This window comes from Gouania willdenowi, chromosome 8 (genome assembly GCF_900634775.1).
Source record: "Gouania willdenowi chromosome 8, fGouWil2.1, whole genome shotgun sequence".
NCBI lineage: Eukaryota > Metazoa > Chordata > Actinopteri > Blenniiformes > Gobiesocidae > Gouania > Gouania willdenowi.
The window spans coordinates 17421483-17445270 of NC_041051.1; the positions used below are offsets into that span (position 1 = coordinate 17421483).

General features: G+C 39.8%; 3 protein-coding genes across 4 annotated transcripts; all 3 read left to right on the plus strand.

Annotated features, from left to right (window-relative positions):
• The first annotated feature begins 4176 nt into the window (after positions 1-4176).
• Positions 4177-11373, plus strand: dnajb1a (DnaJ heat shock protein family (Hsp40) member B1a). Its single transcript, XM_028454953.1, has 3 exons — positions 4177-4730; positions 6368-6975; positions 8968-11373. The coding sequence occupies exons 1-3, from the start codon at positions 4520-4522 to the stop codon at positions 9196-9198; spliced, it is 1050 nt and encodes a 349-aa protein (XP_028310754.1). The 5' UTR covers positions 4177-4519; the 3' UTR covers positions 9199-11373.
• A 1170-nt stretch (positions 11374-12543) lies between these two features.
• gipc1 (GIPC PDZ domain containing family, member 1) lies at positions 12544-18932 on the plus strand. 2 transcript variants are annotated; one of them, XM_028454956.1, is made up of 8 exons: positions 12544-12923; positions 14895-15108; positions 15198-15710; positions 15822-16007; positions 16091-16271; positions 17481-17593; positions 17674-17755; positions 17868-18932. In XM_028454956.1, exons 3-8 carry the CDS (start codon positions 15420-15422, stop codon positions 18017-18019), a joined length of 1005 nt encoding a protein of 334 aa, XP_028310757.1. In that variant the 5' UTR covers positions 12544-12923; positions 14895-15108; positions 15198-15419; the 3' UTR covers positions 18020-18932. The 2 variants fall into 2 exon arrangements, with proteins under 2 accessions (XP_028310757.1, XP_028310756.1); XM_028454955.1 differs by lacking the exon at positions 14895-15108.
• A 454-nt stretch (positions 18933-19386) lies between these two features.
• LOC114468182 (tripartite motif-containing protein 35-like) lies at positions 19387-23483 on the plus strand. Its single transcript, XM_028454920.1, has 6 exons — positions 19387-20716; positions 20890-20985; positions 21515-21745; positions 21828-21850; positions 21939-22057; positions 22833-23483. The coding sequence occupies exons 1-6, from the start codon at positions 20177-20179 to the stop codon at positions 23390-23392; spliced, it is 1569 nt and encodes a 522-aa protein (XP_028310721.1). The 5' UTR covers positions 19387-20176; the 3' UTR covers positions 23393-23483.
• The last annotated feature ends 305 nt before the right edge of the window (positions 23484-23788 follow it).

A 23788-nucleotide genomic window follows, 5' to 3' on the forward strand; every position in this document is an offset into this window, starting at 1 on the left:
CAGTATTGCGTGGCCTACTACCTATCTATATTCTACAGGTCTATTTTTAACAGGTAGCAGTGGGAGCGTGCATGCATTCCAAGATGACCTTTGAGTGTCAGATAGAAACATTCCTCTGGAGTGGATGGCATCTTTTTAACTATACTGGCAAAACAGCAGTGGAAGTAAACATTCGTGATAACAGAATGACAATGTAAATGTGTAAAAATAAAAAAGTTTTCTTTGTCACTTCTCAATGTGCATGTATAATCATGTTTTTTGTCTTTTCCCTTCACATTTGTTTTGCAACTGTGTGTAAAAACAAGCTTTATCATCAAAGTGTGGAACTTTTTTACTGAATACAGTATAAAACTCAGTGCAGAAGAAGTAGTTCTATGTCTACACAAAGCTGATGAATACCTGTGCATTTAAATCTTCTAATTCATTCATTCATTGCGTCGCAAATGTAGTCATTTACTCATTTATCTTTCATAACCATTCAGGGTCACAGGCGTTTGCTGGAGTCTATTCATGATGAAATACAAGACGAGGTATCATCACAGAGCCAACACTTACACACAGCGACATGCTCACACACTCATTCATCATCAGCCCGACAACATTCTATACCAGCGTTGGCAACTGGCGGCCCGGGGGCCACATGTGGCCTTCGGTCTAATTTTGTGCAGCCCCTAAAGTGAATGCACAAATTAATTCCAAAAAAAAACACTAAAATGACAGAAAAACACTGGTACTGTCAAAATGAATGCGTTAATTTGGTCGATTAATTTAAAATCTTTAATTAATTAAAAAACTGCGGAAGAGTATTAGGGCCACAGAAGAAGAAAAATGTGGAGGCTGAGAAAAAAAAAAAAGCGTCATACATTTCACAAAAAAAGTCAAAAATCAAAGTCGAGATTTTTTTTTTTTTTTTGGAGGTAAAAAAAAAAAAGAATTGAAAATCAATGTCAACATTTTTTGGGGCCACTGAAGAAAAAAAAAATTATCTGAGGAAAAAAAAATCATGCACTTCAAGAAAAAAGTCGAAAATCAATGTCAACTTTTTTTTCATTATGCTGACTGCTTGTGCAAAATGCCTGCCAGGCAGTTTGAGGAACTACTTAAACTATACTTTAGAATAATTACGGATGGGATGACTGTTGCTTCAAAGTGCAAAAACTCTGCTTACGTGCTTCCTTGTTAGTATGATTGTCAGTTTCCACGCCTGTCACGGGGAGATTGGGGCTAAATTCCCTGGGGAGATTACATCATTATTCATTCTGTGCCTAGGATTACCTTTCCAGGAATAACTAACAGCGTTTTAGTCTGATTCAGTCTGTCGTATTAATTAGATTTTTGCAAATGCAATTGAAAAATCTACAAAATAGTGACTTGTGCCTGCAAGCTGACTGTATAAAATTTGAGAAGATTTAGGATGTCCAATTGTGTCCTGGTTTACAAAATATTTAATGGATAGGATAACAGTAACCAGTTCCTCAAAACAGGAATTATGTATAAACAGTCAGCATAATGAAAGAGAAAAAAAAGTTGACATCAAAAATTCATTTTTTTTTCTCTAAATTTTACCTCCGAAAAACATTTTTGACTTTGATTTTCGACTTTTTTTCTGGTTTTCCAGACTTTTTTTTGGGGTTTTTTTTTTTCTTAGCCTCCAAATTGTTTGTTTTTTTTCTGTGGCCCTAATACTCTTCCGTATAAAACGTTAACGCTATTAACACAGTTTTGTTTACTTCTGGTGTTGACTGACCCCTAACCAAGGTTGTGCAGCCATAGACATAGAGCAGCTGAATACTGAGCGGCGATGGCCTACGGAATATTAGACGGGATGTTTTACTTTAAAAAGTTCCCTGACGACACAAGAAACTAAACCAATTTGCACATACTGTGCAAAGCTGAATTGAACAACCACAGAAGTCATTTGTTCCATGGCGTATCATCTCAGAGCAAAACACCTGATGGAGATACTTCTACAGGACTCTCTACGATGCCATACAGGAGTGAGATACTCAATGGCAAATATTCAAAGTGACATTTTGGGATTGTTTGTGTCAATGGATATTACGGTATTTTATTAAACCTGTGTTCATGTAACACATTTATAGCATTTATTATCAAAGTCTGCACTTTAACATATAGGTCTGGGTTTTCTAATATTCTGTGAATGGATAAAAATAATATTCTTTTTCTTTTGTTGCTAAATTGTAAAACTGATTTCATTCAAAGTCACAAGAAAATAATTCAAATATACTTTCTGTGTATTGATTATACAATAATTCCATGATTTTCCATAAATACATCATCTTTATTACAAGCTTCAGTCTTAAGTAGAAAAATGCAGTTAACCGCAATTAATTTGACAGAAAATTGTGCAATTGATTAGTTAAATCGACTGACAGCCCTATTGAAATACACACAATAATTCCAAAAATAACAGAAAAATATACAAAAAGACAACAAAAAAACCAACAAGCAACACCAAAAAACACTCAAAATGAAAGAAACAGATACCTCGAACACACAACCAACAACAAAAATGGACAAAATGACACCAAATGCACACAAAATGTAGGAAAAACACACAAAAATATACAAAAATTACCATGATTACCAAATTGCTCTTTATTCCAAATACTGACATAAATGTTGAAAATGACCCTCTGATCAGGCAATCACATATTTGTGCTTCTGGCCCTTTTTATGACATTGATGATGTTAATGAAGTGTTAATGTGTTAATGAAGCGTCAGTATCTTTGTAGCTGTGAGAGACAACATAACAGCATGCACACTTCAGTATTCTAAATAAAAGGTATATGAGTACAAACTTAACAGAATAATGAAAGCACAAGAATACATGTAAATAAGTGTGAACTTAGCATTTTCATCACAATGTCCACATACAGGAGTTTGTGGTAAGAGTGTGGATTCTAGATTACAGAAGATATTATATGTTATTTAATTGTTCACAGTAGTCTATGGCAGGGCAAAGTGACATCCACATTCACATCTTCACGTCTACACAGTCAATTTTGAAAGTCCAGTGATGCAGATATCTCTGTTGTAATGTTTGAGATATAAGTAAGGAAAGATGGCGGAAATTAGATGTTGTATGTGGAGCTGTAAGGAAAAGATGGAGACCACAGAGAAGGTTTAAAGATGAAGGAAGATAGTGTGTGTGCATAATATAATCAAAAGAATGTATTTGACTTTATAACAAATAAAAAAGCAACAAAAAATGGAACTGGATATTAAAAAAAACACGTTCGTACTGTTGCATGAGGAAGGTTTATGTCATGCCACGTTGCCATGTTGGACAGTTTCTCAACTATTTTAATAATATAGTTTAGTGTAGTATTAACTCTAAATAGATTTGGTGAGTTGTATTTGAAAGAGACAAAAACTAAGAGTTTCGTTTCTTTGTTCTTTTAAACTGTATTGAGTGGCGGATTACTGGCATCCTTACATAAGTGTCTTTTACAGAAATGGTCCTAAACAATGTAACCTAGCTTTAAAACCTCATAAAATATCTACATGAGTCCTGAATCATATTTTCAATGAATGCATTGAATTAAAAAAGAAAAGAAAAAAAAGCAAGCAGGTTTAAAAACAGAGGTTATCTTCCTGTGTGTAACTTCCGGTATAGACCACCGTGTAACTTCCGGTATAGACCACCGTGTTGTGCGTGGGAGTGAACGCTCTTGGTTCCGCTGTGATGGTTCGTCTTCAGGTTCTTCCACTTCCAGAAGTTTCTGTACTACGGCTGCGTCCGAATAGTACATCCTATCTCCTTTCTTACCCAATGTTCCTTAACCCCGTGGCATCATCCACGGGGTTAAGGAAAGGCGTTGAATGTAAATCAAAGGAAAGGAAGCTAACCAGGCTACTCACCTTCCACTCAGAAATATGAGTTATGTTGAATAAAACAATGAAAAATGCCTCTGGTGTCTTTTTCTTGAACCACATAGTGTCTGTTTTATGCCAGTTATAATTTGATAATAGGGTTTACATATAATAAAATATGGGTTTTAGATTATTTAAAGTTGTTAAAGACATATTATTGACATTGGTAATTTGCATGCTCTCCGTTACTTGTCGGCGCTCGGGTGTGCGTGTCCCTTTAAATGTTGTCGCCGCAAGGAATTGTGGGTTCAGCATTATCTTATCTCCTTTGGTAAAGGCTGCATCAGTGTTTACTAGGCTAAAGGGGGTTATAAAGGAAGCATTGGGCCTCCTTTCCTGAGCTTAAAAAGAACTCGAACGCTCTTTATTACGGCCACCACTTAAACACAACCGGTGGTGAAGGAACAGTGGATAGGAAAGGAGATAGGAGGGACTATTCGGACGCAGCCTTTTCTACGGCCGCGCCTCCTTTCCTCAGGCATATCGAACGCTCTTTCACAATGGCCACCACATAAACACTTCCGGGGTTAAAGAACAGTGGCCATGAAAGTAGCGGAGGGACTATACGCACTGCTACTGACGATGTGTTTATGAGCCGGTGGACAGAGAGCGGACACAGCGATGGGTAAGGACTACTACAAAGTGCTCGGATTAGACAGAGGAGCCTCTGAGGACGAGATAAAGAAGGCGTACAGGAAGCAGGCCCTGCGCTTCCACCCCGACAAAAACAAGTCTCCTGGAGCCGAGGACAAGTTCAAGGAGATCGCTGAAGCCTACGATGTCCTGAGCGATACCAAGAAAAAGGACGTCTATGACCGCTTTGGAGAAGAAGGTCGGTCTATTTTAATATTATGAGAATGTCCACATGGATGGATGTGACAGCTCTGATCTTCACCACTCACACAATGAATGTACACAGTGTCTAGTGGCTGTAGAAGCTTCTGGAAAGGGCGAGATCTCTCAGGTCCTGTCTGACTTTAATTCAGTATAATTTTCATTAGAGCTGGGCGATATGAACGAAAATTCGTATCTCGATATTTATTTTTTTTTCTCAAAATGGTGATATATGAAAAGTTTTACCAGAAAGACAATTCTGGGTTAAAATTGCTTATAAAAAATTCCACACAGGCACATTTGTTAACAAACAGCTGCACAATAAGTGCAATTTTTTAGCCTTTGCTCTAAAAGGGACAGCAGACTCACAAAACAAGTATTTTAATACAAAATAAGTTATAAAATATAGGCTGTGGCTACGGGTAGTTAAACGTATCAATAGACTGCGATTCTATGCATACGCAGCGCCCCTCATTGGGCAGTTTAGGTCACGTGATAGGTGCACCACATGGCTTAAAGTTCCGTCATTTGTGTTTTAGCACATATTTATTTTTAGCTACCCCGCTAACCCTTTTATTTTAACCCTAAAATGTTTATTTTTGTTTGATATGTATTTTTAAAGGTGGAATTTTCCGAGTTTAATATGTTAAAATGAAAAAAATTATTTGTCAAATGTCGGATTCAAACCCACGTTAGCAAAACCCATGTTAGCGGTGAGCTAGCACATTGCACTTATGTAGAAAAGGTCCGGAAATAGTCCCGGGGGCTATGACTACGTTTAATGTACCTCCACACACTTTCTAAAATATATATCTCAGAAATACAGAAAAATTGTTAAGGACACAGTTTGACTTTACTCTATGAATAATATTAAATACTTGTATGATGTGATTTGTACTGTGATTGTATAATAAAAACAAGTGAAACTTTTTTTTAGATCTATCTTGAGATAGGCGATATTGTCATTTTCTATATCGCCAAAATAGAAAAGTCGATAAAATCTTGAATTACTGTATATTGCCCAGCCCTAACTGTAATTATAGAGCACCAAATACAAGTAAAATCGTGGCACTCATCATAAAACATAAAGAACTCCTGCAAAGTCTCGGCATTCATTTAATGTCAATCGGGACTAACGTACACTTAAAAATAAAAGTAATTTGGTCTGATGGTATTAATGACATTCCTATATGCACACCCACCCACCCACATTCCCTTTTTCAGACATTAATTCATTTATGTTTTGTTTTTGTTAATACTGTGTATTATATATCATGCACTCAATGCTAATTGTGGGAAAATAGTGACCAATTTGCTGCATTTTTGGAAAGGTTATTGTTAAACACATACTTATATGGGGTTCATTTCAGCTAAGTTTTGATCAAGAGGTTGGGGGTTCGATCTCAGTACCTGACTATGTGTCGAAGTGTCCTTGGGCAAGACACTGAACCCTAAGTTGCTCCCAATGGTCGACTAGCGCCTTGCATGGCAGTCCTGTCCCATTGGTGAGTGAATGTGAGAGTGATTGGGTGAATGAGCTGATATGTAAAGCGCTTTGGGACTGCTTCAGTGTGGTTATAAGGCGCTATATAAATCTAGTCCATTTGCCATTTACCATTTCTTCATCTTCATCAGGACTAAAAGGTTCCCCAAATGTTGGAGGTGGAGGTGGAGGTCCTGGTGGTCCAAGCTACAACTACACATTCCACGGAGATCCTCATGCAATGTTTGCTGAGTTCTTTGGGGGCCGCAGCCCCTTCGATCACCTCTTCACACAGAACGGTGACATGGACGGCAACGATCCTTTCTCCGCCTTCAGGATGGCTGGGATGGGAGGGATGGGAGGAATGGGTCATAGTGGGATGGGAGGATTCAACCGCTCCTTTAAATCCCCTTCGGGAATGCATCGCAGGCCGCACGAGAAAAAGAAGGATCCCCCTTTAGTGCATGAACTGAAGGTTAGCCTGGAGGAGGTTTTCTCTGGCTGTAGAAAGAAGATGAAGATTTCACGCAAAAGGTTGAATCCCGACGGCCGCACCGTGCTCAGCGAGGACAAGATTTTGTCAGTGGACATCAAACGTGGGTGGAAGGAAGGAACGAAGATCACGTTTCCCAGAGAGGGAGATGAAACTCCCACCAACATTCCTGCAGATGTGGTTTTTGTGGTCAAAGATAAACCACACCCAGTGTTCAAGAGAGAGGGCTCTGATATCGTTTACCCTGCAAATATTTCTCTTAGAGAGGTGGGTGATCACTGATGATTGTGCATTTTGACTTTGACATGTGTGACAGCCAGGGTGGTGTCAATTATAATTGTAATCATGTTTTTTTTTATCATTAATGACATTATAACCTTAGTAGTTAATTATTTAAATATGTACCTACCTGTCAGTGAATATTGAGGATAATTTTACCATTTTTTTTAATAATAAATTGGATACAAGGGCTATACTGATAGAAAAAAGGCTCAGATGCCCACACTAAAACGTTAATACCAATATTTTCATTGATTAGGAAGCCTAACAAGGTAATCAATAGATATGAGATGATCGGTGATAGTAAATAAATTTACTTAATGCTGCAAAAAATTGACCAAAACTGAGAAACAACTATCAGAGCCCCAACAATATGGGTTTTTTGAGGGTCAATTATATTGATAATTAATTACAATTGTGACATATTTATAATTGTAATTGTAAAAAAAAATTATGTTGCTGTTGTAATCATAATTTGATTGTAATTGAGCTCAAATAATTGACTTTGTAATTGTATTAGGCATGGAATTTCTATTAAAACTGTCATTTACAATTTTAATCAAACACAACTTTTCCCACTACCTGTTAGTTCGCTTAAGGATCATTTTACCATTTTAAAAACGATTTAAATATAGGGCTATGCTGACTGAAAAAAGGCTCAGAAGCCCACCCCCCCAAAAAATATTAATACCAATATTTTCATGGGTAATAAATCTAGGGATGCACCGAATATTCGGCCACCGAATATATTCGGCCGAATATTGCAAAAAAAGCAACATTTGGCCTTCGGTTTAGTTAGTTAAAAGCAAGGCAGAATAGTAACGTGTGACGCAATCAATCAACGTGCAGTGATTTTGAGTCGGAAAAGTGTGTGTGTGTTGCTGCAGAACCAGAGCAGCAGCCCACCTTTCTGCACACAAACACAGCCAGACTCTCTCCTTTCCGCTCTCTGTCACCGCGTAAAAGTTGGAAGCCGTCCAATTCCACAACCAAGTCCGTTGTTAGCGCTGTGAGCCACGAATTCGTAAACATCCCCATCGTTTCCTCCTCGGTGTACAAGCGATGTCAGGTCTCGCTGCATAGACTGGTGTAGCATTAGCACGGAGTTGCTAACAGCTGATGTGTGTGAACAATGGGTCTGTGGCTCCAAGCAGTGACTCCCAACACGATCGGCAGCAGAAAAAGTTGTGCAGTTTGCATTTACATATATGGCAATAAAGTATAATATGTATTCTATATTAAACCGCAGTGTTTGTTTTAGTTGTTAGATAGTTGGAGAGGGAGGAGCTCACATTCTAGTAGGAATGTATATCACTGTAGCAAAACCATTATCAAGTGATTTTTTTTTTCTTCATCGTACCTCCCACTCTAGTTTTTTTGGAATGAATGTTTTGTTTTATTTGAAGGTCTAATATTAGAGAAAAACTTTGTTGTGCTTTTTTTGAAAAGCAAAGGCTACTGGAATATTTTAAAAATGTCAGAATATTTAATAAACATTTACTTTCTTTAAAAAAAACATGTCTAAAAATGTATTCTAGGCTATTTATGCACAATTAAAAAAATTGTGAAAAACTTAACAACCGTATTCGGCCAAGTGTTTATATTTTAGTCGGCTTCGGCTTCAGCCACAAATTTTCATTTCGGTGCATCCATAAAGACATCCTAACAAGGTAACCAAGAGATGAGAAACAAATGAGATGATTTAAGACATGATAAGAGATGCTAACAGAAAGCTAACACAAGAGGACGGATACGTTTTATGTGCTTATTATTTAAAGCTTGGTAATTATAGTTTAACTTTTGTCATTGAGAACGTAATTGACTTTCAGGGGAAAATAATAATTGTCACCGTATTCATAATTGAGTTGTAATTAATCATGGATAATTGAAGACGTAATTGTAATTAAGCCCAACCTCAGTGGTGACAGCCCAAATCTGTCAGTGTAATAGTCTCGATTTGTTTTTGTGTTTTTCCTGCAGGCGCTGTGTGGATGCACTGTCAATGCACCAACATTGGACGGCCGTACTATCTCCGTGAGCTCCAGGGACGTGGTCAAACCCGGGACGAGAAAGCGCATCGCTGGGGAAGGCCTGCCGCTGTCCCAGTGCCCCGAGAAGAGAGGCAACATGATCCTAGACTTCACTGTGAAATTTCCTGACAAACTGGGCCAAGACGCCCGTGATGCACTCAAGCTGATTCTGCCACCGTGACTGAGAAAGTGATCGGAGCTCATCTTCATCTTCAGTATCTCAGGTGCTCGGATGCACGATCGGATGTAGTGCTTAATCCTTTGCAAAAAATACAGTTGGAGTCACGAGGAGCAAACTAAGTTATAACCACTTTATTGGCAACAACGCTGACTTTCACAGAGGTTCTTAACAATATTCAGGGTTTTCTATCTCACTCTCATGATAAGTGTTAGAGCCTCGTCAGCTGTGAAAATTCTCCCTTTTCTGTGTTTTTGAAGCTGAAAACAGGGAATAAGAGAGAGTAATGTGTGATGTAATTGTGTCACGTGTTTGACATTAAAGTGTTTGACTTTGAATGCTGATGTTTGGAGGCAGTTTCTACAGATTTCAATGAGAACAAACTCTAGTGGTTTTAGAGAAGATCCGCTGCTTTGTAGTAGTTATGAAAGCTTGTTATGGTACATTCACACCAAACGCGTTTCGTCAAAATCATGCCTCACGCGCGTAGTAGGACGCTTGTGCTCATTGAATACAGACGCTTGTCACCAGTGTCGAAGATGCTCGGGACGTGCGCCAAAGCGTGTCGAGGGGAGGGGCTTCTCTGTTGCCGGTGGTGTTCATGCAATGGATGATAATGTGACTTTTATAATTCACCTAGTGACTGTGATATGGTGGGGAACATTGTGTTGAGAAGGCTGTGTTTCCGGTCGGATGTATTTTGGTGTGACTCAGTGTGTGCACTGTGACGTCAGAGGGCTATAGAGAAGTGTGGTGAATGGAGAACAAAGTTTGGAGTTCCTTGGTGAACACACCGCCTCCTAATCCCATTCATCAGCTCTACATTATCCAAAGAGTGGCTTGGCTTTATTTGCGCCTCGGCACCGTTTGGAGCTGCGCTCGGTCAAGATTTGATTCAGCGCGACTTCCGTCTCTCCCGTACCCAGTTTGACGACCTGCTGACCCGCATCGGAGCTCGCATCTCCTACCAGGACACCAACTACAGGCGCTCTATTCCAGCAGAAGAGCGCCCGCCTATCTGCCTCCGCCTCCTGTTAGTTTTTGTTTTTTTTTTCTTCTCATTATTCTGATACGTCACAGTTGGGGAGCACTCCTGATTGGTCGACGCGCCGTGATATGCTCCAAAAGTTTAACAATCCCAACTCCAGCGTCGGCCGCGTTGGAGGCGCCGTACACACGTCAAAAGCGACCGCCGTGCGAGAAGCTTCAAATCGCGCCGCACAGGAGGCCCGGGACGCGCAGCAGGACCTGCGACGCTCCCTAGAACCGTGTCCAGCATGTTTTGTGAATGTGAACCTGCCGCTTTCGACGCGTTTGGTGTGAACGCGCCATTAGGAAAATGAAGCTGCAGCACAGCAGATTTGGTTTGTTGTTGGAATGATGGCAGCCATCAGGTCTTGTTACATAGATCATTTAGCGCAGAAATGTGCAACATTATTGCAGAAAAGGTGGAGGTGGGGAAAGTGAGGCTACATGCAACTCCAAGTCCAAATTTGACCAGTTTTGAAGGACTTTTTTTAAGTGATTTTTAGATTGAAACTGGATGGACATATTTTGATCTACACTGTTTACTACAAAGGTTCATAAATACAAATGTTTACTTCAGTGAGATCGCTTAAACCTCTCTCCTACACTCATTGTTACCTGTCTGATGGCACTGTGCCAAGACATTGTCGGGTATGTGTTGTGTGATTTTTGACCACTACATTGTCCATTCATTTTGAAGATGCACAAAAATCTCAGATTTTTATACCTATGTCTGACACACTTAAAATACTTTATTTTATTTTGTCCTTTCGAAATATAACTGACACTCTGACGACAGTATGATGGACATTTGTTCTGACTAATGATCTTTCGGGTCAATGTAGTTTTATTTTTGCACGATTCGAGTGTTATTTGTTTTTGATGTGACTGTCGGACACTGGCGGTCTTAATGTGCTCTCATTCTAATTCTTTTGGAGTTGAACCTTTCTAACTGACACACATGTGGTTTAACATGACAGTAGAGATGTGTAATCTCTCCATGTTTGTTATTTTAAAAGAATTGTTTATTTTTACCTCGTTTTCAGACTGCTTAGGTTAGAATTCAGCTGATTTTTTTAACCACGCAGCTTTTCTAAACTGATGATATGATGTTTTTGTTTCTTTAAAATAAAAGCTATATACATAAACCAACTGGCATTTGTGGATCCAATGTTTTTTTAAGTATTGAAGTTGCCCCCTTACTTGAGTAAAAGAAAAAAAAAAAAAAAAAAAAAGTACATGCTACTAATACTAAATGTACTGAAGTAAAAAGTAAAACAAAGGTTCTGTCAATAATGAGACATGGTTTTTAAACCAGCAAATTCCATATCTTTATTTATTTTTTTAACTTGCGGAGTGCTGGTACATGGAAACAAGTAAAATCTTTTACCTGGATAATTTAGCACTAATTATAAATACAATTTGTTAATGCTCAATAAAACCCAGAGCATGTTAGCACGTTGACCAGCAATAACTTCCTCTGGCTTCGTGGTTGTTGGTTTGCGTCTTTTTTACGTGGTGACGTCATCTTCGAAGGTTTTAAACGTAACGAGATCCTTTTCAAAATGTAAGGAATAGAAAGTACAGATATTTGTTTTAAAAAAAAGTAAAATGTTGACAAAAAAGTAAAGTACAGATACCAGTACAGTAACAAAGTGTTTATACTTCGTTACTTCTCAGCTTTGTAAAACAAAGCCACTAGAGGGTGCTAATGTATCGTCAACACCTTTTACCAACATGAAGCAAAATGCAAAATTAAAAAAAAAAAACCGCAAACTTACGGTGGCTGAGAAGTGCAAAACACATATACAAATGCCACAACACATTTACAAATTATTACAACACTTTTACAAATGACCGCAACACATTTACAAATTATTACAACACTTTTACAAATGACCGCAACACATTTACAAATTATTACAACACTTTTACAAATGACCGCAACACATTCACAAATTATTGCAACAAATAAACAAATGACTGCAACGCATTTACAAATTTTTGCAACAAATTAACGCAAGACATTTACAAATTACTGCAACAAATTAAAAAATGACCGCAACACTTTTACAAATTACTGCAACACTGTCAAAACTAATTAACAAATACACTTTTACAATTACAATGTGCCTTTATAAATCTATCTCAACATTTGTAAAAATGTATTTTGCTGTTTTTTTTATTTATTTTTTTAGATAATTATGTATATTTGTTTTCAAAATTGTAAATTTGTTGGGGCATTTGTAAAAGTGTTGCAGTAATTTGTAAATGTGTTGTGTTATTTGTAAATGTGTTTTGCACTTCTCAGCCACCGTACAAACTGAACATTGCTTAAACCTATCCCTAGAAAAAAAACCTCATATTTCATATGCAGATGAATGCATTTAAAAACATACACAGGGTGTGGTTAGGAATTACGGGCGACCCATGAAGGCGTCACCGTTCCTCCCCTGCTGGGCTGACAGACACAAAGCTGACCGTCCGGCTTCATACATACCGACACACTCACACACCTTTAGTTCTACCTGCTGTCAGTCTACCTGGACACATACACACCCTCAGCTTTAGCTTGAGCATTATCAAACCGCTACATCTTTCTGGAGTCGTCTTCTTTGGTTTGACAGCAAACGTCGCTTTGCTCTTAGGCTAGGCTAGCAGGAAGAGCTAGCTACAGTTGGCTGAGTGAATGTGCTGCTGGGGTAAGAAAGACCAGTCTTTATTATTTATCTATTTTAGTCCTGGTTTAGGTTTAGTATACGAATAACAAAAGGTTACCAATCACTACATTCACTCTATCTGCTTGTTAACTAGCTAATTAATGAGCTGAGGGGAGTGAGTTGACGATGTTATGCGTCACCTGGTTTTCATGTTAACTGGTGATTGACTTCCCTCTGCTTTGCAGTTCCAACTGATATTGAATTTGGCCTGAGATAAAGCATTTGGCACTTTAATATTTGCTTTTGCCTTGTATAATCCAAAACGTGCTGTTAACCAAATCAGGCAAATTTATTGATTTTCTTCGGAGCCCTAAAGCTGACGCATTAAATAAAAAACGAACACGTTTTTAATGTTTCATTACAGTGTTTTCATATCATTGTTAACTGTACCTGTCTTTGAGACAGTCAGGCGTTCACACGCCTATAATATGTACAGTTACTACCAGCAACCAGCGACGCAAGGGAAACCAGATCACCAGTTAAAACGGTAACCAGCTAAACCAGAGCAAGGAAAGCTAGCAGCTAATTTAGTCCAGTGTGTGTTTTGCAGCCTTTTCAATACTTAGGTTAAACCTTCTGAATAACTGAACAGTTTATTGTGTCCAATATAGGCAGTGGCTATTGATACGGAAACTTCCAATAGACTTCCAGTCTATTCATACGGAGTTCCCTTCATTGGCTAGTTTAGGTGACGATAGGTGCACCACGTGACCTAAAGTTTCGTTTTATTTTAGCTCATATTGATTTTTTTAGCTACCACGATAACCCTTTTATTTAAGCCCTAACCCAGGAAAAACCCTAAAATGTTATTTTTAAAGGTGGAATTTGCCGTGTTAAATATGTTAAAATGAAAAAATATATATGACAAAAGTGGGATTCAAACCCACGTTAGCGGAAGGAAGAATCCTTGCCTTACCACTCGGCCATCCTGGCACGGTGAAAACACCCAGGCCTGGAAAACGTATGTTTCTGTATTAACTCATTCAGTGCCAGCCATTCTCAGATTTTCTACCCCCCTCAGTGCTAGCCATTTTTGAGCATTTTGACTGATTTTAAAGACCCACAGAATATTCTCTACTATGACTATATGAAATCTGACACCAGATTCGGAAAGATTGAAGCCTCTACTTTCATCAAAAAAAAAAAAATGTTTCTGGCTCATTTCATTCTTTTGTAATCATAGAAAAAAGCCTTTTTGTAAAAAAAAAAAAAAAAAACCCTGTCAGTGACTTTAAAGCTATTTTTTTGCTTTAGTGACAACTCTAACATCTGAACAGCGTTTCCTTATATAAAACAAAAAAAAAAAAACACAGACCAGGCTTTTGATAGCAAAATTATTATTATTTATCTATCTGGGTCAGAGTTGAATGTATTTCTTACTGTATTTTGGCATTCCTCCAACTTTCTCTCCCGTTATCCTGCACACACGTAACTTCCTCTTCCTCCCCGACATACAGAGTGTCACTGCGTTCCCCGTTTTTTATGGTTTTATCTCACAATCGCCACATTATCCATGAGTTCCACATTTGCTCTGGTCGCAGTGTGCGCTGCTGGGAACGTCAGCTCTGTACGTAGCGTCATTTTCTGTCTCGTAAACTCCTTTCCTCTCTCCCTCTGAGCTCCGATGAGCATGGATGATCTCTCATCCAAATGTGCACTGCTACCTCCTACATGTCACCTATTATTTTGCTATCTGGCTCACAGGCTGGGAGTATTTTGTACCCACCTCCACACCCCCCTCCTCCCCCCTCCTCCCGACACGCAGGGATGACCCGTTTGGCCCGGTTAGTTGATGGTTTTAGCTCACGATCACAACATAATCAATAATCCACTCAGGTCCATACATGTTCTGTGTTAGTATGTGGAGCTGTGAGCTGCTGGATACTTCACAATATCACTTCATAGCACCGTGATCTCACTTCTTTTCCTGCTTCTTCCTGCTTTGCTGGGTAGCATCAGTGGCTAATCTCTCATCTAAAGGTGCACTGCTGCCATCTTCTGGACACAGTTGGTCACTACAACACCCCACAGCTTAGATATTGATGAGGGACCTCTGCCAGGGTGTTTACTAGTATTCACCGTGAAAAATTGCAAATGATGAGATATCTCGTCAATGGCACTGAGCGTTTGGATTTGAAATGACGAGATATCTCGTCAATGGCACTGAGTGAGTTAATAATCCCCGGGTCTATTGATACATTTCTGTCGATTGAATATATGAGAGTAATAATGAGAGTTCCTGTTACTGGTTCACAGCTAGGATCTGAAACTGCAGCTGCTGGACTGGGAAAGATCCAGCTATGTGAGCTGTGGCTCCTCCATCTATACTGAGCCTGGTTGAATCCTATTGGGGCCATCAGCTCTGCAGCTGATTGGCCAAACAGGTGAATGTTTGTCTGTAGTGTGGTGGTGTAATTCCCCCCCTCCACCCTCCAAGCTACTTCCACTCCCTGTGCACCCCCCCCCCATTGGACTACTATGCCTCTGGGACTGGGAAGAAGGAAGAAGGCGTCACCGTTGGTGGAAAACGAGGAAGCAGAGCCCATCAGAGCAGGTCTCAATGTCGCAGGAATGGAAGGCTTGGAAGGTGTCGGTGGAGAAGGAGCCACCTCTGAAGGCCTCCCGCCTCCACCCAACAGCATGCGGCCTCGCCTCATTTTCCACACCCAGCTCGCTCACGGGAGCCCCACAGGTCGTATCGAGGGCTTCAGTAACGTAAGGGAGCTGTACGCCAAAATCGGAGAGGCTTTTGGAATCCCATCGTCTGAGGTGTGGGAGATTCCTGATGATGATGATGATGATGATGGCTTTACATGAACCGTGGGATCGGTTAAATAGCAAATCAGTTTTTTTTTTTTTTTTTAATGTTTGTCTTTGCAGGTTATGTTTTGCACACTGAACACCCACAAAGTGGACATGGATAAACTGCTGGGAGGTCAGATCGGTCTGGAGGACTTCATTTTTGCTCATATTAAAGGTCAACGGAAGGAAATCGAGGTGTATAAAGGGGAAGATGCTCTCGGGTTGACAATCACTGATAATGGAGCCGGCTACGCTTTCATTAAGGTGAGGAAGGTTTCAATTGATCACATAAAGCACTGGATTTAGTGTTTGACACACATTTGGCTAAATTGGGTCCACATGTTTAGAGAATTCGTGAGGGCAGCATCATCCACCAGATCCAGGTGATCAACGTGGGGGACATGATCGAATCCATTAATGGTCATCGCCTGATTGGCTGCCGACACTATGAAGTGGCCAAGATGCTGAAGGAGCTGCCCAAAGGGAAGGACTTCACCATCAAACTGGTGGAGCCTCTCAAAGCTTTCGGTAGGTGTTTGTTTAATAAGTAGAAACAACAAACCAAAGACACACATGTTTCTCTAAAAAAAGAAAGTTCTGGAGGAATCCCACTTTGCCACAACTGTGCCAAAATGTTCCACAAATTTGGGAAGTGTGTAACTGTAATTATATTACATCAGTCAAATTGATTAAAATTTTAGCTTTGCAAGTCAAACCACAGTAAAATTGATAAATCTGAGGAAAAACACAAAATGGTTTAATGGTTCCCCTTTTATACTTGTTTTTAACTTTAATTACAATTTGTTTTAACTATGTTTTTTTATGTGCATTTTCTAATGCACTCGAGCATTAATTTTTTTTTTTTTTTTTTTTTTTTTTTCACCCTTAGGTCTTATTAATCAAATCAAAATTTGTCTCTATCGTAGGGCTGGGCGATATGGATCAAAATTCATATCTCTATATTATTTTCTCAGAACTTGCAGCATCTGTAGCATTGTGCTGTGTGATTAAACTGCACATTTTTAGAGTGGCCTTTTATTGTGGCCAGCCTGAGGCACACCAGTGCAATAATAGTTCTGTTTAATCAGCATCTTGATATGCCACACCTGTGAGTTGGGATGGATTATTTCTGCAAAGTTCTCACTAACACAGATTTAGACACATTTATGAACAATATTTGTGAGAAGGTTTTTTGTGTTTATAGAAAATGTTTCATATCTTTGAGTTCAGCTCATAAAAAATGGGAGCAAAAACAAGTGTTCAGTATATAAATTCTATCTTAATTTGTATTAAAATACTCGTTTTAGAAGTTGCTGATTTTTTTTTTTGTTGATGGATTACTGAGTGTGTTCTAACCCAGACCTTCCTCTAAACAAGCCACACTACAGAACTCACTCACACGTGCTGTCCCTTACAGGGGAAAAAGACTCAAGTGTCACATATTGTTCAGCTGTTTGTTAATAAATGTGCCTGTGTGGCATTTTTCATCAGCAAATTTATTGTAGAATTGTGTTTCTGGTAAGACTTTGAGTTAAAAAAAATATTGAGATTTATATCGTATATCGCCTTTTTGAGAAAAAAGATTGAGATATGAATTTTGGCCCATATTGCCCAGCTCTACCAAAAAGTGTATGTATTTATACAACTGAATGCATCACAAAGTGCTTTAAGATTAAAACCCTAAGGTAATGATGTTATAAATAAAAGTATCATTGTTATGATCTTGGTGATTTGTAGACATGATCGGGCAGAGGTCTGGAGGGTCTCGCTCGGCATCGGGGGTCCAGCTGGGCACGGGCAGGGGAACGCTGCGGCTTCGCTCTAAAGGTCCCGCTACAGTGGAGGAGCTGGTGAGTGTTTCAGCAGCACCTTTGTTCATCACATGACCCTGTGTTTGGTAAAACCCCTGTTTCATGTGTTTCATCTCTAGCCGTCTGCTTTTGAGGAAAAAGCCATTGAAAAGGTGGATGACCTCCTGGAAAGCTACATGGGCATCCGAGACAGTGAGCTCGGTAAGTGTGTGTGTTCACTGTCATCACTCTGCTTTTTCTTTATGCATTTGTTTATTATAAAGTGTAAACTTGGCTTCTAAAGCTTCGGCACGCACTCTCCTCTCCTCCTTAGCTGCTACCATGGTGGAGTTGGGAAAAGACAAAAAGAACCCGGATGAGTTTGCAGAAGCTTTAGATGAAACTCTGGGAGACTTTGCCTTCCCTGACGAGTTTGTTTTTGATGTTTGGGGAGCCATCGGCGACGCAAAGGTTGGACGCGTGTAAACATTACTGAAGCAGATCCATGTCACACCCACCTCGTTCAGCACTACTAGAAAACGCAACACTACAGAGATGAGTTTAGTTGTTTGTTTGTTTACACCTTTTATGGGAGACCAAGCCACAGCTAGGAGGAATGTGTCTGCATGAGGAGGAGGAGGAGGACGGTGACTGTGAGGACTTCCAAAGTGCTTTTATTTGTCTTCCAGTGTTTGTTTTTTTTTTTTTTTTTTGAACTAAAAGCACGTCGCTGAATTTCTTTTTTCATTTGACTGCCTCACATGAACATGCATGTCATCATCATTATCATTATCATCATCATCATCATCGCTGTTTGCAGTGGTTCGAGCACCGATTATAAAACCAGAAATTCAAGTCTAACACAAACTAGATCTTTGGTGTTTACCCAAACAAGTGAATTTTTATTCCTAAACTGCGCTGTGAAGTCAGCAGGTCCCACTGGAGCCTCAACCTTTCTGATGTTACTGTGATGGGTCACTTTTATAAGCATGTGCTGTTTTTATTTTTAACCTTCTAAAGCATTCTGCTGGTGTTTATCTAATTATTTTTAAGTTTAAAGTGAAATAATTTTTGTTTTTCTTGAGGGATCTTAATATTCTGTAGCTCCAGACTTAACAGTCCAATTGTGAACGGTCACTGTTAACACACTCCATGCTGTAATGACGTTACCCGTGCAGACTGCAACTCAGTCCCGTCTTGCGTACTTTTGACAGTGTTAAATAGTCAGTGTTTCCTTTATGGAGGTGATCGTATCTGAGAAAGATACTAATTGTTTTTCATGTATTTTTGTCAACTTTTGCATTTTTTTTTTTCTTTCTATAAACGGATGTGATGTCTATTTTAAAACCTAAATTGTGTAACATATGTTGCAACTACTTTGTCACAAAGAGCAGTATTAAAAAAAAAAAAAAGAAAAGAAAAGGGATGGACTCATTTTTTTTGCCTGTGAAATGGGTTGGGTTGTGTGTGTTGAAAATGAGTCAAGCTTCAGTCATTACCGTAGGTGTTTTGATAATTTTTGGCATAATTTTGTCTTTCAGTATATTTACATTTCTCTGTTATTAATTGTGCATGATGGGATGATGAGTAAATAATAGGCTATGACACCAAAATGATAAAATAATATGCAAGAAAACATTTACATATTGCTCAGACAGTTGCATGTTTTTCTTGTTTGCTGTTTACTCAACAGCTTTTAAAAAAAAAAAGATCTAATGGCTTCCAAACACTTGTTGGCACAACTAATAGTTATGTTTTTTTTTTTTGCTTAGAACTTGACCAGCATGTTCTGATGCAACTTTTTCACTTCCCATAATATGACACTATCAATCAGAGATCAATAGTCAGCAACAGTAGGTATGAGAAAAAAAAGACCCATTGTATTAACCAATAGATTACAATATTTTAACCTTAAACACAAGAATATTCTACAATTTAATAAATAAATGAAAATAATTTAGAATACCATACAAAAAAAATAACCTCAAATTTAATAAAAACTATATATTGAATCCAAGATTTTGATATATTCTGCTACTTTGTTGATATCGGACTGATATTAATATCGGATCAGGACTCCTTTACCACACTAGAAAAGTCTGCAGCAGCCCATGCACATGATTTGATTGGGTCATTGTAGGTGCAACATAAAGCATGTCAAACGTCCTTTTTCCCTTTTTCCCTCACACCTGCGTCCTCCTGAAATATTCATGATGTTTAACCCTGGCGTAAAATCACTGATGATTAGAGCTTATGTAAGTAGATCTGCCTCCGAGAACCTGATAGCGTTGACCAAGCACAGAGGTCATTTACTGCCTTTGGCCAAATAAATGATTCATCATTTTTAGATGTTAATTAGAATGACAATGTTGTACCTTTCAACTTGGTTTCCCCTTAAAATTAAAACTAAATGCCTTTATTTTTTCACATTGCTTTCAACAGCCCCTGTGTGGCTTACTGAGGCGTGATGACATGAACTGTTTACTAAAAATGAACTAAACCAGTTTTTTCAGGTCATGTGTGTGTGTATATAACAGTGGCAACCCTACAGATACAGTTCAGAAAACTCTGGACGGGCCACAGAGGAGCTTCTCCTTCCAACAGGTTTGACTCTAGAACTGGATCCCACACCAGGAACCCACCATGTCTCTGCGTCCACGAGCTTCCTCTCAGCCAGGGAAGCTTTCCTTCTTGCAGAACCCAAAGATGGCGTCCCTGCTGCGTCCACGCGCCGTGTCCTCGCGCTCGGGCTCGGAGCTGGAAGAGGAGCTGTCTTGTCCCGTGTGCTGTGAGATCTTCAGAGAACCCGTGGTGCTGAAGTGCAGCCACAGCTTCTGCCGGGCCTGTTTACAGCAGTTCTGGAACAAGAAGAAGGCCGGACGTGAGTGCCCCGTCTGCAGGAGAAAGTGCTCCCTGACTGAGCCCACGATCAGCCTGGCCCTGAAGAACGTGTCCGACACCTTCCTGAGGGAGCAGGAGCGTAAGAGGGCCTCGACTGGGGCCAATGGCACCGTGACAAGGGAGGACGCTGAGTTAGTGGAGGAAAAATGCATCACACATGGAGAGGTTCTCAAGCTTTTCTGTATGGATGACTTTGAAGTCCTCTGCTGTGTGTGTCACACCTCCAAGAAGCACCTGGGACACCAAGTGTGTCCACTGGAAGAGGCAGCCCTGGACCTGAAGGTAACAGATTCTCACTGTTGACAAACCCTTCTACTGCATGATCGCATTAAAAAACCCAATCCCTTTAACAATCTATTCATTCATACACACAATTGTCTCATAGGGGTGGCTGACACAGCTGTAGACAGGATCTGCTCTGATTTTCTCACAGTCTGTTTTTCCTCAACCTTTAGGAGGAGATGAAGAAAGAGCTGACACCTTTGAAGAAAAACCTCCGTCGCCTGTATGAAGCCAAGCAGGAGTGTGATGATACAACTGTGCACATCAAGGTATCAACAAAAACTCAGACTTGGCAGGGACCCGCGTAAAAATCTGACGTGAACACGACTGACGTTAAGCCACAGATTGTTAGTGTATAAACAAGTGAGCCAAGCTCTTAGATTAACTTTGTTTTTAGATTAGTTTCAACTCCCAGAGCACATTCTGTTACTTGGGAAATTTGAGAAAAAAATCTGTAATAGAAGATAAAAGGCTATATATGGCTTAGATATTATTTGTCTTTTTTAAAGGAAGATGAGGAGTATGTGTCATGGACTATAGTTTTCGCTTCATCCACCAGTAAATGTCCTCTCGAAAACAACCTTCCAGCTGTTACTTTTTCTCAGTTTTTCCAACAGATTTTGGTGTTTGGACCATCTTTGGGATGGGAAATCAAATGCTCCGTATCTGAAAAGAAAAAAGTTATTTGGAATTTCTCGACTAAATTATCCAAATAGGATAATAAAGCCTAACTGGACTAGAAAAACCCCATAGACTGGTCATATTCTATGCATTAACATGTGGATCTGTGTTTGCCAGAACCAAACTGAGGCCACAGAGAAGCAGATCAGGGAGCAGTTTGAGCAGCTTCGAGACTTTTTGCAGAGGGAGGAAACAGCGCGACTGGCGGCGCTGAAGCAAGAGCAGGAGGAGAAGAAGGAACTGATGAAGAAGAAAACCGACTCTATCACCAGAGACATCCTCACTTTCTCTCACGCCATTATTGCCATTGAGAACGAGATAGCATCCACTGATGCTCTATTCCTTCAGGTAGGCGACTTGTAAATTAATCTCTGCTTATTATCAAACCCTACGAACAGTTATTGTGGTTACTCTGTTGTTGTTGTTTCAGAATTACAGCAACACAAAGAAAAGGTACGAGATCGGTCCGTTCCTGCAATATCTGCGCCATCTTCATCTCATCCTTTGATGGTTCAGTCCTGTGTGTATTTTTTTCTTCCAGAGCACAAATCCCAGAGAAGAACCCAGATCCAGTTCCAGGGGTCCTTCTGGATGTGGCCAAACATGTCAGTTCTCTCAAGTATCTTGTGTGGGAGAAGATGGTAGAGCTGGTGCAGTACAGTAAGGCCTTTTAGTGCAGATCTTGACTCAGTCAAACTCACTATATTATAGGGGTGTACCATCTAAGGAACCTCTAAATTCGATTCGATTACGATTCAGGGTGCTATGATTCGATTAATCAACAAGTGTTATGATATTACCAATTATCATGATTTTTGATGTATCAAAACCCCCCCAATTCATGGTCTCTTTATTCCTCACATAGTGGATACTTCATACTTTTAAACAAGGTATATGTGTCAGTATCCATTAATTAAAGTAACCAAATAGATGTATAACCATTATCATTATTTATATCAAATCACCAAATCCAACAGGAATCATATTACAAACTAAGTTAATATAACAATATAAAAATAACTAAAACATTAGCTTATTCAGCTAATTCCGCGGTGTACATGTGCACGGCAAGGGCCAGTCAAGGACCAGGACCACGGTGCCAGGAATGCACTGGTTCGTCTTGGCCAACTTTGAAATCATGGGATACAGCACTTGTTCTTTCAAACGCTAGCTTTTGATCCAGATGAGTGAATCTCACGCTCATTAACTAGCAAAAGAGTTAGCTACCGCCACCTGGTCCCTTACTTCAGGTGTCCTGGCGGCATCCATGACTTTCACCTTTGTTCCGCAAGCAGCGGCCGTGTTCCTGTCATTTAGTTATTATGAAAAACAGTCGAATTTTAACATTTATGAATCGTTATCGAATCATCACTTGTCAAATCTCGATTGATCTAATAATTGATGTATTATATTAACAGTCCTCTCTCTTCATCAGCACCGATCACTCTGGATCCCAACACGGCTTACTCCTGGTTGTCCCTTTCTTCAGACCTGACCAGTGTGGCCAACAGAGGATCCCTGCAGAAACTCCCTGAGAATCCGGAACGTTTCGGCCACTTTGTGTTCGTTCTGGGCTCAGAGGGCTTCACCTCAGGTCGTCACGCCTGGGAGGTGGAGGTGGGAGACAAGGTGGACTGGATGCTTGGAGTGGTGAAGGAGTCCATTGACAGAAAAGGACGCATCTCGGGCTGTCCCGAGGGCGGCTTTTGGATGATCTCCTACTACGAGGGCAAGTACTCTGCCATGACGAGGCCGAGCACTGCGCTACACCTGGTGGGAGAGCTGACCAGAGTCAGGGTGCAGCTAGACTTTGACGCTGGAGAGGTGATGTTCTCCAACCCTGTCAGTATGACGCCCATCTACACGTTCACTGACTTTTTTACTGAGAAGATGTTCCCCTTTTTCTGCCCCGGGGCAAACATCAAAGGGAACAACCCCAAACCTCTTAAAATCTGCCCTGTCAAGGTGGCTGTGTGGAACAGTGCAACATGGTGATTCAAGAAGACACCTGGAATTGGTCTGAGCTCTGATAAAGTAGTGTAGCTGCATGTTTGTGTGTGCAATAAACCCGATGCAGCAGACAGAGTACGGTTATATTTGACTTCTACTCTTTCTTTTTGCCTCTCACTTACATACACTCACTTTGTTACACACTGACATTGCTGATTGAAACTATACTTTCAGTTTTAAGATGAAAACACAGATAATCTGAAGCAGAAATGATGCATGGTTAAATAAGAAGTCTGTGAAAGCCTGACGTCTTTTGTGCAAGAAACATCAGCAGAGGAAGTTTCCAGGGTTTACCAAGAATATGTACTTTATCTAGAAATAGAAAAATACATCAACGCTTGAGGGCAAAGACAGTTTTCTCTTTTAGCCAGAGGGAGAGAA